At 35.3% G+C, this 16020-nt stretch overlaps 1 protein-coding gene across 1 annotated transcript in view; it reads left to right on the plus strand.

Moving 5' to 3' along the window:
- Positions 1–1188: 1188 nt before the first annotated feature.
- The window catches only part of Smp_171780 (hypothetical protein), a gene marked incomplete at its 3' end in the record, with an annotated part of 40004 nt that continues 25172 nt past the window's right edge, over positions 1189–16020 (plus strand). Inside the window, exons 1-2 of the mRNA XM_018796996.1 lie at positions 1189–1374; positions 12632–12658. Of these exons, the coding sequence (XP_018652082.1) occupies positions 1336–1374; positions 12632–12658 (66 nt within the window). The 5' untranslated portion in view covers positions 1189–1335. The remainder of the gene's footprint in view (positions 1375–12631; positions 12659–16020) is intronic.

Below are 16020 nucleotides of genomic sequence, written 5' to 3' on the forward strand. Positions count from 1 at the left end.
AAGCGCTGGAAGTGGATAGGACATACATTGAGGAAATTACTCAACTGCTTAACAAGACAAGACCTCACATGGAATTGTGAAGGCCAAAGGAAAAGAGGAAGACCAAAGAACACACTACGCCGAGAAATTGAGACAGATATAAGAAGAATAAACAAAAGTTGGATAGAATTAGAAAGGAAGGCCCAGGACAGAGTGAGTTGGAGAATGCTGGTCGGCGGCCTATGCTCCATTGGGAGTAATAGGCGTAAGTAAGTAAGTAATAAGCATGGAATAACAACAATATTGGTAGTAAAAACGGAGTACTGTGTACACAAATAACTGGTCTTAGTTTATGAGTACTAAATTTTACAGAAACAATTTACGGTTCAAATAAAAGCTTGGAACTAATGTTGTTGAATTTAAGATCAATATACACTGACACGATTCATTCTAGATTTTCACTAGACCTTAACAACTCAGACAGAATGTTAGTATTTACTCACTGTCATCTCCATATTTTCATAGAATATTGTGGCCTTCCGTACACATAATTCTTATTTTTATATCCTTATATTTCTACGCACAACTCTCAAAGGTCTGGAGGCAAACTATAGTTTTCTTGTAATGTAGCAACTGAGTGACTGGATCGTAGACACACCTGAAACTCGAGGTGGCTTCTTCACTACGCTTTCCTCAGGTCATCTTAATGATGGTGAATGGAGATAGACATGAGAAGAATGAACAAAAATCGGATAGAATTAGAAATGAAGGTTTAGGACAGAGTGAGTTGGAGAATGCTGGTCGGCGGCTTATGCTCCATTGGGAGTAACAGGCATAAGTAAGTAAGTAAGTTCGAATACATATTTTGTAATCGAAAATTAATTTCTATCAATGTATATGTTAGTGGAAATGTCATGATGTTTGTTGATGAATAGGGATGATAGGGATGATAGTGATGATAATGGTGGTAGTATTATAGGTAAATACTTGTCCAAAAAGAAATACTTCCATTGTTCATCAATCCAATCATAGATACATGGTATTTATTTTAAAACAATCGATCAATAAATCACAAACACACACATATAAAATGATCCTATCCCCTTATAAGAAAGGGGGAAAAATACATCGATTAACCAATCAATGATCAGTAGGTGAAATCATGTAAATATGCACAAAGGAATATCTATATATAGAGATAGATAGATTGTTTTATTAGAACCATTTTGGTGACGAACAATATTGGAATCTTGTTACTTTCTGCTTTGATACATCAATAGTAAAAGATCTACATTGATTACATTCATTAAAACTGAAGTCAAAGTAATAATACATTACATATTGGTGATTAGAAAAATGCATTTATATTTGACTATATTTGCTTTATACACATCAGTAAGTTCAGATTATATTTTACTATATATGTGTCACTCAATTTTGTGGTTTAGTTGAAGTTAGACAATAACATTGTTGGTCTAGAGGTTAAGCGTTTGCACGCGAAGCAGGACCTTGGATGCACACTGCTGAAGAGTCCTGTAATAGGACGAAACAGACATCCAGTGTTTCCAGGGTTTTTTATGGTGGTCTAGCTTCAATTGTAATATGATTTGTTTATATAATTATCTTAAATTGTTTTGTCAGGGCTAACATTATTTATGATGTCTTTACTTCCTTCCTTACTTACTTACTTATCTACCGACTTACTTACTTACTTACACACTTGCTTACTTACTTACTTTCTTACTTTTTTACCTACTTACTTACTTTACTTACTTACTTTTTCACCTACTTACTTACTTGCTTACTTACTTACTTACTTACTTACTTACTTACTTACTTACGCCTGTTACTCCCAATGGAGCATAGGCCTCCGACCAGCATTCTTCAACCCAGTCTGTATGATGTCTCTATTATTTAATAAATATTATTATAATCAATATAGAGCAATCCAATAGACCGGATAAGAAATATAAATATATTTAGGGCTTGAAATGAAATTTTGATTAAAAATTATACTTTAATGTATAGTACTCGTTCAAAATAACTAAATGGAAAGGGGTTAACAGTTCTGGATAGAATCCATTTTATTGATTAATGAAAACGTTACAGATAACCTCAGCTTTTTATTGGTTAAAGGAAATGTAATTTTTGCCTGAAATGTGAGTTTTTTTTAAAAAAATGAGACACTGGGTGTTAGTTACAGTGAATAATCCTTATCTATGGATTAATCACCGACTACATTTAAATGATATGCCATTATCATTGAACATCAACGAAGACATTTTAAACAAAGATGGATAATGGTTAGCAGTGGGATTCAGTATGACGCTCGTTTCGTCCTGGAGTGAACATCAACTCTGAGATGCAGGTGAATCTAGCTGATGAGTACCAAATAGGACGAAATGCGCGTCAAATTGGATTCCACTGCTAACCACTATTCATCTTTGCTTATAAAGCTTGTGAATTGAGACACTATCAAGGCAATCTGCACAGGATGTATATATGCCTACAAGAGACTGATTAATTGCAGTCCTAAACAATAATGGGAAGATACAAGCAAACAGCACTAAGTGAATATATACTAAGATAATTAATCAGACTTAACATTTTATAAATTTGTATAGATTTTTAAGTGATTAATATAAAGTTCTTAGAGATGACCAGTCAACCGATGTGTTACATTAAAATACGTAGGTTTCGTGCTAATTAGCACTCGTCAGTAAGGTGTAACTGTAATCTTGAGGAAACTGATACTCCCTGATGGATTCAATCCCATGTCACCCAGTTTCACAGTCAGGATCCGATCTACACTAAGAAAGACCTGAGATGCATGACACTGATCACCATCTAGTGATCAATCAATTGTAAATAACGTTGTTTGAAATCGTTTTTCTAGTTTTTTTTTTTGACAATCATCTATTGGAATTTATATTAAAAGTGGTCATTTTCGCATGTATCATTAAACTGTATACATTTTGTTTTCATAGGAATCACACATTTTACCATAGTCAATGACATATCAATCATGGTTCGTTACTAAGCAAATCGGTTACCTAGCATAAATATTAACATTTTTAAACTCTAAATTCATTTAGTATTGTTTGTTTGAATCTTCCCATCGATGTGTTAGGACTGCAACTGATCAGTCTCTAATAGGCATATGTGCGTACTGTGCGTATTGCCTTGATGGCGATGGCGTTTGAATCGAAAGGTACTAGGTTCGAGACCCAGAGTGAACATCAACTCTGAGATGCAGGTACATCCAGCTGACGAGACCCCAGTAGGGCAAAATGTGTGTCAAACTGGATTCCACTGTTAGTCAATATCCTTTTTTGCTTACAATGTTTTAAACTCTCCTTAAGTTTCTCTTTGATTTCTGTTTCAAATGAAATAAGACGTTAAATCTCTATAAGCAGTGTAGTTTCAATGAAGGTAACGTTCCCATTTAGACATTTAGAAACAAACAAAAATTATTACTATCAGAAGGGAGTTTTATGGAGATTTCAGTAATTTTATAGAGTTGAGATCATGATCCCATTGAAGCTAGACCACCATGGAAAACCTGGAAGCACTGGACGGTCGTTTCGTTCTATTATGGGACTCCTCAGCAGTGCGCATCCACGATCCCGTACTCGCGAGATTCGAACCCAGGACCTACCAGTCTCACTCCAGAGCACTTAACCGATAGACCATGGTTGTCTAGCTTCAATTGACTCATGATCTTAACTCTATGAAATTACTAAAATCTCCACCGAACCCCTTTTGATGATGATCATATGCTCACTAGTGACTGACTCCATGAGGTATTTCCTGGAGTTCTAGTGAGAAGCATTAACCAGTGGAGTTCAACCAGGTCTGTTGGGAGATATCAACTCACTAAGGAGTCCCATAATAGGACGAAACGGCCGTCCAGTGCTTTAGGTTTTCCATGGTGGTCTAGCTTCAATTGACTCATGATCTCAACTATAAAAGATCATTACTATTAAAATTTTTGAATCCTCTTCTTCATTGTTTTTCCAAATCATTTGGTTCTACTGAATTCTAGTTAGTAGTTAAACAAAACAATATAAAAATATTCTAGTGTTTATAAACAGTGAATGTTGATATTCAGTCAGATCATAGATAATAAAACACACATACGGTACCATAATCTAAAGTGTGTGTGACAACCATATTTCTAATAAGAGCACGATTTTCATTGATCGACAGTTTAATACATATAGGCCATTACTTACTTACTGACTTGTTTACTTACTTACTTACTTACTTACTTACGCTTGTTACTCTCAATGGAGCATAGGCCGCCGATCATCATTCTCCAACCCACTTTGTCCTTGCCCTTCCCGTTCTAGTTCTATCCAATTCTTGCTCATTCTTCTCATGTCTGTCCCCATTTCTCCAGACAGTGATATCCACCTAGTGTTTTTTCAAGGCCTTTTTTATTTTGTTATTGTTATCGAAAACTACAGAAATTTGTCGGAGAGACAGGTATATAGCAAAATTTAAGATATGATTCGGATTCCATATTACTGTTGTTGTATGAAGAACAACATATAAAAAGAATGCTTATATTACACAATGTATTACAAATAACTATGATCTACCGGATAAATCCCAAATAGGACGAAACAAACATTCTATTATCGCAGCTATTTGATTAGTTCTCTCGGTATCCTACATTGTCCAAACATTCTATGTACCTATATTATTTGTTGCCTTGGTTGTTGAAAGGGGAATAGACCTCTTTATTTCTGAGAAATCTCGACTTTCATCATGAAGCATCATAATTCTTCAACTCGGAGGGCAGAGTTTAAATGGTTTAATTTGTTTACTCTGGTTAGCGTTTTCTTATCAAGGTTGTTTTCTACGAGATGGGGGTTGCCAACCCCATGCCTAACCCTTCTCCTTTAACCGAGCTTTGAACCGGTAGTAGCCCTAGAGGAGCTACAAACGGAGTTAAACATTCTATTATTCATTACTAATGAATATTCAGTATAGGACGACTTCAAAGACATTATCTTAATCGTTGTTTGATAAAGATCACGGCATTTAAGCCCAACGGATTTCTAGGATAAAACCTATAATTTGCGGGATCGTGGATGCGCACTGCTGAGGAGTCCCATAATAGGACGAAACGGCCGTCCAGTGCTTCCAGGTTTTCCATGGTGGTCTAGCTTCAATTGACTCATGATTTCAACTATAATTTGCTACAAGAAAAGAGCTATATATCAGTATCATTTTGTGTAAAGGTGTTTTTATCAGCATCTTAATTCCTTTTATATGCTACTATTCAATCAGCGAAAAGTACGAAATAATTCTATCCTCTCTAGAAGTGATTTACATTTTGGAGCTATCTGTATATCCTTAATCTGATTAAATTCACTTAGTATTGTTTTGTTTGAATCTTCCCATTGATGATTAGGACTGCAACTGGTCAGTCTCTAATTGGCATATGTGCATACTGTGCGTATTGTCTCGATATAACCTAAATTCACAAGCATGGTAAGCAAAGATGGATAGTGGCTAGCAGTAGAATCCAGGACGCGCGTTCCGTCCACCATTGACCAGTTGCAGTCCTAAAACATCAATGGGAAGATCCAAACAAACAATACTAAGTGAATTTAAACTTCACCCCATTTCACAAGCAAGTGTCTATCAGGACTCAGTAGCTGAGTGGATAACGTGATGGCGTTTAAAGTGAAAGCTACTGAGTTCGAGTCCCAGAGTGAACATCAAATCTGAGATGCAGGTACATCCAGCTGACCAATCCCAAATAGGCCGGAACGCGCGTCCTGGATTCCACAGCTAGTCGCTACCCACTTTTGCTTAGTCTGATTAGTTCACTGAAGATCCGCGCTGAGTTATGATAGTCATTTTTCAGTTTTAAATCACGAAATGATTTTAGCTTGACCATCATTTTGAAAACATATTATTGGCTGTGTACATTTTCTGATTAGGTCAATGGTTCACTAATTTGAATAATAAAACTCATTATTTATTGATTAGTATCAAAATGTCTTCAAGTGACACATGTTGAATGAAAGTATGTAATTGTTATAACTTATAGCTGTCAATTGTTATATCTTGTACCCGCCTATTAGAAAGTACCGGTTTATTGATCGGATCAGTGATACACAAAACCCGTAAGATCAGTCTAGAGTACATGTAGGTCCCGCTTTCTGCCTAGCCCAGCCAGTTAAGTCCAGAATACCAATAACAGCCTCTGTAATATGAATCATTATTCTCAAACATACTGGGTTTATATACCAATCAAACAGACCACATCGTACCATAAAATAAAAAACAATATTTGTACAAGATTCAGCCAAATGTGGCTGTGAATAAGGGGAACAGTAATTAATAGACTAGAGATAACTCAAGAACGGTAAATCGTATAGTAATAGTTCATAGGTCAAAACGAAGCTTATAATAAGAGGGACATGAATATGAATAGTTTAGTTACTTAACAATTATATAATGAGAAATATACGTATCATATTAGTCCATAAATAGTCCCCAAAAGTTACTTACTTACTTACTTACTTACTTACTTACTTACACCTGTTACTCCCAATGGAGCATAGGCCGCCAACCAGCTTTCTCCAACACACTCTGTCCTTGCCCTTCCTTTCTAGTTCTATCCAACTTTTGTTCATTCTTCTCATGTCTGTCTCCATTTCTCGGCGAAATGTGTTCTATGGTCTCCATCTTCTCCTATGGCCTTCAGAACTCCATGTGAGGGCTTGCCTTGTGATGCAGTTGGGTGATTTCCTCAATATGTGTCCTATCCACTTCCAATTCTTCTTCCTGATTTCTTCCTCCACTGGAATCTGGTTTGTTCTCTCCCACAGTAACTTGTTGCTGATGGTGTCTGGCCAACGGGTCCGAAGTATCTTGCGTAGACAACTGTTAATAAACACTTGTATCTTCTGGATGATGGCTTTCGTAATTCTCCACGTCCTCAAAAACTACCATCATTCTCCACGGGATATAACAGTAATATTAAGAATGAAATTGTTTAATAGTGTCAATGATTTTCAACTTTAAGTTGGAGCGTACTGAGAATCGTCTACAAATCAATCAACCCATAAAATACCGAATTAAAACATTGAAGTTAATAATACTTCATTATCAAATGATTCGTATTGTATTTCAGATACATCAGTTCTTGAAAAGACTTTCTACCCATTATTCAAACGATTAATCCTTTCATCCCGCTTTTGTAGATGGTCACTCTGACGATAATCAATCAGATTCATATCGTTTATGTAACATACATATTATGGGCCCAGTGACCTTTACTCCATAACAACGAGCCAAGAGAACATGAAGTAAGTGGTGTAGGTAAGGTGGTGGTTGCAGGTGGTCAACAGAAAACCCTGGACCCGGGTTTCGTGCTACTTGGCACTCGTCAGCAAGGTGTACCTGTAATCTTGAGGGAACTGGTGCTCGAAACCCGAGTCCAGGGTTTCCTGTTGACCACCTCCAACCACCATCATATCTCAACATATTGCACGCAGTGTCGAGCCACCTTGACTAGTGGCAACATTGCAACTTGATCGATAGCACTCGATCAGCACTAAGAAGGACTTGACATGCATGACATTGATCACCACCCAGTGATCAATCAATTGTGAAATAGGTGGTGTGTCCATTTGTGAGAAGAATAGGGTTGAGTAGTTCAGCTTCTTGAGGATAATTTACATAGTACCTTAAATGTAATAATCAGTGTAAACCAATGAACTCTGAATTGTTGTTTCCTACATGTACAGGGCATCTTATCAGTGTATGCGAAAGACCATATCAGAGATTGAAATCAATATATTCACAGGGTGTACGTTGGCTTTAGACTACTGTGTTGGCATTCGGTAGTTGATATGTTCACCTTTGGTCAACTTTAGTGTTTTTTAAATTGTATTTCCCTAACGATATCATACAGTTGGATTGTCTGGTTGCAGATCATTGATTGTCATTTTTGACCGTATATTTGACATATCCAGTTAGTTCATACACCAATTCTAACTTTCAAGTATTTTAAGATTACAAGTAAATGCAACATAATACCTTTGATTTTTCATTTCAAGAAGGCTAAAATTTAGTTTATGGTTAACTGTTGAGATAATAAGTCAATCTGAACTCGAACCAGCTATCATCATTTCGTGTGCTGAATATGAATTCTTTACATCAAACGAGCCTCAACCTAAATAGGATTGGATTTCATTGGTTGACACCTCATTATAGCCCTATGAATCTATCGTAAATCTTGTCATTAGTTTGTACATGGTAATGTTAATCGCAGTGCTCGAATTGTAAATATTTCTGAGGAGTTCTAATCCTATGGATTATAATTTGATAGATTAATAAAGCTCGATATTAGCCCATTTAGTGCAAACTGGTCGCAGTGTCAGTAAAAAACAAATTTTTTTCATAGTTGAATACATGAGTCAATTAAAGCTAGACCACGATGGAAAACCTGGAAGTACTGGATGGCCATTTCATCCTATTATGGGACTTCTCAAGAGAGTCTATCCACGATCTCTCACCAAGGGGACCCGGACCCGGAGCCTTCAGTTACTTAACCTCTAGGCTACTGAGTCGGCGGTATTAATGTCTAACTTCAACCAACCCAGGAAATTACAACACCGTCCACTATTGTCCTTTTCAATTATTTATCGGGTCAGTAATCTTTTGACAAAGCTTGTTAGACTTAAAGTCCTTCAAACAGCTTAAGCAGTAGCCATCCAGATGAAGAAACCGGAGCTATGTGTACAAAAGAAATATCTTCAACTGCTTCTCCTCCTCCTCCCCTGACCAACCTCAAAGCCAATTAATCAACAGTAATCTTAACTGTTGTATGACCTAATTTGACTATTGTACTTACGACCTTACATAGTCAAATGTATTTGTCTCTGTTATATTCATTTCAAAATCTTTGTATTATTATTATTGTTATTAATATTACTATTATTGGTTAAACATCATTATTAAGTTCATGAGTCAATTGAAGTTAAACCATCAGGGAAAACCTGAAAGCACTGGACGGCCGTTTCGTTCTATTATGGGACTCCTCAGCAGTGCGCATCCACAATCCCGCATTCACGAGAATAGAACCCAGGACCTACCAGTCTCGCGCCAGAGCACTTAACCGATAGACCACTGAGCTGGCATCCAACTGTGTTAATGTCTCACTTCAACCAATCCACGAAATTAAGCGACACATCCACCATTGTCTTCAGTGAGTTGTTATCTCACAACAGACGTGGTTTGAACTCCACTGGTCACTGCTTCTCACTAGAACTCCAGGACATGTATCTTGAAGTCAGTCACTAATTAGCACATGATTATAATCAGAATGAGGTTTTGTGGAGATTTCAGTATTTTAGTTCAAATCATGAGTCAATTGAAGCTAGACCACCATTATTATTATTATTATTATTAATAATAATATTATTATTATTATTAAGTTCATTGAAGGAATCTCACTCCAACAAATCTATTATCAAGCGGTACAATAGTATATTCATATGAATATTTAAACAATAGTACTATGAGGATATATGAACAATGTTTATTCATTCGTATATTCGGTAATTATACCGACTACTAGTTAAACGTTTATTTATCTATATTAACTAAGGTACTTATGAGTAGTATAAACAGGATTTAGTAAATATCAAAGTTCATGCAAAATAATAAAATATACTAAAAAGCATTTTGTTTTACATCATACAAAATTAACTTCAGCAGAAGATTTGTAGATACTCATATTTCAGTCATATGTCTTCTGAATGTTGTTATGTAGATTTTCCTTACTTCCAATACTTATACTGCTGAATTTAGATAAAGTTATTTAATAGTCAGAAGGGGTTTTTATGGAGATTTCAGTATTTTCAAAATTGAGATCATGAATCAAATTAAAGTTGGACAACCATGGAAAACCTGGAAGCACTGATTTAAAGCCGTTTTGTCTTATTGTGGGACTCCTCAGTGGCAGTGCGCATCCACGATCCCGCCTCACGAGATTCGAACCCAGGACCTATCAGTCTCGCGAACGAGCAATTAACCGACAGACCACTGAGCCGGTTTGCTTGATAATATCAGATAAATTAAGGGTTACGTAGATCGTTAAAAATAGAAATAGTATAGTTGTAATACCTCAATGAGTGGGAAAGTTAAATCTCATAAGGTTCATCTCAAGGAAACCCTTTAGATAATAAATACTTATTTGATATTTACTTTGTTTTTCTGTAATCACCCAACCATTTCAACATTTTCCCGTGTTAGTTATTGAGCCAGTAATTACGAAATTACGGCGTAGCAATTATAAAATTGAAAGGCTTTTTTATGACTCTTATTATTAACCAAAGGTCCTGGGTTCGAATCCCGCGAGTGGGATCGTGGATTTGCACTGCTTAGGAGTCCCATACTAGGATGAAACAGTCGTCCAGTGCTTCCAAATTTACAATGATGGTCTAAAATCAATCGATTCATGATCTCAATCAAAAAATATGTGATCTTTTGTTATTCAACTTAACAATAACTCAAATCAAAATAAGAGATTTCACTGAGTCCAAGTAGCTTTTACATGATAAATATCAGCCTAACAACAAATGTCCAACTACTTGTATTAATTTAGGAAATAAGAAATTTTCAATTCAAATCGTCATTTGTAGTTTATATCTCATGGTCTGGTGCCCTATTAATATATGACGTAATGATACCGCCAATTAGAGAACAGTGATTCATCGACCAGATCAATGACGCGTAAACCTGTACCAGCATTCTACAATCCTTGTCGGGTCCTTACTCCTGCCTAATCCTGTCAGTTAAATTCAGAACATCAATCTCAGTCTCCGTGATATGAATTATATATTTCAAACATATTGGGTTTATATACCAATCAAACAGACCACATCGTACCATAAAATAGAAAATAACATTTGTTCAAGATTTAGCCAAATGTGGCTGTGAATAAGGGGAGCAGTAATCAATAGACTAGGGTTAACTCAAGAATGGTAAATCGTACAGTAATAGTCTATAGATCGAAATAAAGCTCACAATGAAAGGAACATAAATATGAATAGTTAAGTTACTTAATAATTACACAATAAAAATATATGTATCGTATTGGTTCATAAATAGGTCCCGATAGTTACCATTCATAATTCTTGTCGGGATATAACAGTTTTCGTTCGGTATTTCAAAAAAAATAATTTTCTTTAATCAGAAGGGGTTTTGTGGAGATTTCAGTATTTTCATAGTTGAAATCATGAGTCAATTGAAGCTAGACCACCATCGAAAGCCATTGCAAACGATTCTGAGTCATGTCATTCAAGGTCTCTAACCATCGATTCTTATCATCTCGTGGATCCCAACCAGGTAGTCTACACCTAACAACATAGCTCAGTCCATTTGTCACTGACTTCATGAATTTATGCCACGTTTTGATCTGGCCGCCCCTAGCTTTCTTTCAACCTACTCCTACACCATAAAGCATTGTACATCGGGGCAGTCGATGGTTGGGCATACGTAACACGTGTTTCAGCCATCTCAACTGATGAAGTTTTATTCTGAACTGATATTAATTGAAGTATTATGGAATGAAATATAAAATAGGATGGTTGTTTCGTTCTAGTTCATGACTCTTCAGGAGCATACATTCGAAATTCCAGAATTATGATTCGATAAGATATCTTCAAACCCTAAGATAAATATACTATCATTCAATTGCTGGAACAGATCATATTTCCAACGCGCCGTGATTATGAGCAAAGATGGATAGTGGCTAGCAGTGGAATCCACGACGCACGGCAAGATACATGTAAACAACACCAAGTGAATCCACTATGACTATGTTTAACTACTATTGACAGAATCAAAAACACAAAGATTGCTCACTTCACTATGTAGATAAATCTATTTGCAATGAGTTAGCATTTATTGGTTGAAATATTGACTCTGACAAGGATATGTAGTTGATATTAGTCACATGAATAATCCATCCATTTACTGTGATTCAGTTTCGTTTGCACATGACTTATCGTGTGATATCACTTGATTTGTTTATTTTTCTCGTTATATCATATCTTCGAACAGTTGGCAACACAAAACAACCCTCATTTAACATCATGCATAGGTTACTTTCAATTTGATTTACTTCATACACTAAAGCTTTCAATTTGTTTGATTAGTTATATATCAAGACTTGTTTGCTTTCAATTTACTCGATAAACTTGAATTAGTACTTAAAGCTACAAAACATATAAGCAAACATGGATAGTAGCTAGCAGTTGAATCTAGTTTGACGTGCGTTTCGTCCCATTTGGTACTCGTCAGCTGGATGTACCTGCATCCTACAGTTGATGTCCACTCTGGGACTCGAACCCAGTATCGTTCACTTCAAACACCATAGCATTTTCCACTTAACTACTAAGTCTTGATAACCATTTGCTTGTGCAATGGGGGCGAGGTTTAAATTCACTACTAGCCACTATTCAACTTTCCCTTCACAACAATATCATTAGAATACAGAATCGACCAATTCATAATATTAATTGTCAATTTTCAATTTTTGTTTTTCTAGCAAAAAATTAATCATCTCAAGTTTTTCCAAAAATTTTCTTTCTTCTGTTTTTTTTCTTTTTATTTTCAGTATCTTGTACTTGCTCAAGAAGATTATGTAAGTTTAAGACACGTGTAGATTTTTGTAATTTTTTATTTTGGCAAACAAAAGGGTACCCGTTCTCCCTATCTCTCCCTCCCTCCCTCTCTCTCTCTCTCTATATATATATATATATAACACGCATTTATATATACTAGACTATAGCTGTCATTATAGCCCTTAGTTATACCCATGTATATATATGTGTGTGTGTGTTTTTGTATTTATATTCATTCAAATATTATTCATATAATTGTTGTTGTTGTTAATGTTGTTTTTTCCATATTTTGTTTCAGTCTATGAAACTATTTTGTTCTGTATGTTGTCATCGTAACTAGGAAAGCTTTGAAATAGGTTTAGCGAATAATTGATTTCTAATATTATTGAACTTTGTAATGATGTTATATATATATATATCTTGGATTTCGTGTCTGTCCAATAGTTAAACAATTTGGCATCAAACTGTAAATTGGGCGGGGGGAGAGGGAGGGAGAGAATTTTCAACTGTCAATAGTGTCTAATTCTTTTGTTGATGGGTAATTTTATGGTTTATTCAAGAGTTAACTTTCGTCACATCTATTAGATAAACTTTAAAAATCAAAGGTGTTTCAAGAAATATACTATATGAATATAACTAATGATAATATTGGATAAACTAAAGCCTGAAAATCTTAGATTCATTGTGAGGCACAGTCATAGCTTGACATTACTGAAGAGTTATGGACTAGGGTGAAACTATTATTTACCACTTACTGTAAGGTTTTAGTATTTCCCCATTTGATTGAAAGTAATCCCAACTAATGTTTATGAATTTTACAAATTAAACAAAAATATATTTTATAAGCGAAGATGGATAGTGGCTAGTAGTGGAATCCTATTTGAAGCGCATTTCGTCCTGTTTGGGGCTCGTCAGCTGGATGCACCTGCATCTCAGAGTTGGTGTTCACTCTGAGACTCGAACCCAAACAATACTAAGTGAATTAGAACTTCACCCCATTGCACATGCAAGTGGCTATCAGAACACAGTAGCTGAGTGGATAACGCAATGGCGTTTGAAGAGAAAGGTACTGGGTTTCAGTCCCGGAGTGAACATTAACTCAGAGATGCAGATGCATCCATCTGATGAGTTCCAAATAGGACGAATTGGCGTCAAACTGAATCCCACTGCTAGCCCCTACACATCTTTGCTTATAATGCTTGTGAATTAAAGCAATATCGAGGCAATACACACAGTATGCACCTATGCCAATAAGAGACTTACCAGTAGCAGTCCTGAGCACCAAACAAACAATGCTAAGTGAATTCAAAAATATATTTTGTTATCTGAAAAGTAGCTCTCATTCTGACTTATCAATATCACACAGACAACTGGCCAGATTTTTAATTCAACTTTAGAACACTGGTAACTACCTGAGTTTCTATTAAAAAGATTCATGAAAAATAACCGATATTGAATATGTTATCTAAGTAGATGTTATAACGTTTACAAATGTATGTTAACGAAATCAGAGGTTTATTAAACCAATTTCCACCATTAATATAGAGGTGCTGTAGTGAACAAGAAGGCGAATGGGGACAATCGAATGTATTTGACACGAAAGTTACGGACTATCTCACTAACCATTTAATGACCAGTTAATTTGCAAACTATCAATCAATTGTCTCAATCTTCACTGTTCCTTCTGTAAATATCAGTCCATCTTCTTTGATTTCATTGTTCATGCATTTTCATACCGATTGCGCTTCGTTCCTGTTCTTTCCTTATCGATCTTTTACCAAAATACATTCTATGTCTAACCATCACTATATACTACTAATGTGGATATAAGTAACCCACACCACATCATTTTACTCTGGGTTGAAGATAATTTTCATCATAGAAAAAAAGATGCTGTCCTTGGTCACACAGTTGATATCGTGTTAAGTGTTGTAGTCGTGTACTGTTTGTTTGTTGTTTTTTCTCCCGGTTACTCTTGACATGTTCAATATCTTAAATATTTGAGACATTGAGATTTTTAGAAATTTATAGAATTCCACAATCTTTGATACCTGAATTACAAACAAAATAAGAAAGATATAACCATCAATAATCCTGGGTTCGAATCTCGCAAGGCGGGATCGTGGATGAGAACTGCTGAGGACGAAACGGCTATTCAATGCTTCCGGGTTTTCCATGGTGGTCTAGCTTCAATTGACTTATGATTTCAACTATGAAAGAAAACTAAATGACTTGGTTTCTAGAATTTTCTTTTAAAATGTTTCAGTTACATCGATTGATTAAGAACAATTTAGATATTTTGTCTTAAAGATACCTTCTAATAGTATACTTGTATTTTATTACTAAAAGTGATTCACACTATTACCAACATTAAAATTAATCACAGCAACAATACACTGAAATAATATCCACTCTAGGTGATGGGTGACATTAGTTGATGGGCGGGGGTGGGCGGGGGACGGTATTGAGTGAACAGATGATAATTTGACAGCATATAATCACTAATACACAGAACTTTATCAATCTGGCTTCGATATCAGTTTTTTGTTGTTGTTGTTGTCAGTAACATGTTGATTCATTCAGTTCCTGTATTTTAGTGATAATGATGAATAATGAAACTAGACCCCTTTATTATGGTTTATCCATTAGAACCAACAAGAATATAGATTGCTTGTCTTCTTTTTTCAGATTAAGAGAAGTAAGGTATCACAGCAAGATATCATAATGTATTCTATGATGAATTTCCTTCTGAAATCTAAATCTATTTTCATGTTCGTTTCTTCTTGAATACTGTTAAAAGTTCAATCATGTTGAGTTATAACTAGAAGTGTCTATTTTTTTATTTATATAAATTGAATGTAACAAACTATGACTGTAGTGAATGAGAATACAAGTGGAGACAGTTGAATGTAAGGGGAATATAAAATTACAGAACAACTTCGTAAAATTTGAGAATATCAGTCTATAGTCTTTAATTATTATTGTTCATGCATTTTCATACGAATTGCATTCTGTTTCAGTTCTTTCTTTACCAATCTTCTACTGAAATACACTCAAATGTTGGACTATCATTATATACTACTTATATGGATATAAGTAACCCATATCACAATGTTAATATTTCTAGATTTAATAATATGAATATTTTAGTCTAGATATAGAATTATTTAAAAACGAAATATGAATACACTTAGTATTGTTTGTTTGAATCTTCCCATCGATTTGTTAGGACTGCAACTGGTCAGTCTCTAATTGGCATATGTGCATACTGTGCGTATTGCCTCGATATACCTTAATTCACAAGGGCATGGTAAGCAGAGATGGATAGTGGCTAGCAGTGGAATCAAGGACGCGCGTTTCGTCCTATTTGGGACTCGTCAAG

The sequence above is a fragment of the Schistosoma mansoni genome, chromosome 4 (assembly GCF_000237925.1).
Source record: "Schistosoma mansoni strain Puerto Rico chromosome 4, complete genome".
NCBI lineage: Eukaryota > Metazoa > Platyhelminthes > Trematoda > Strigeidida > Schistosomatidae > Schistosoma > Schistosoma mansoni.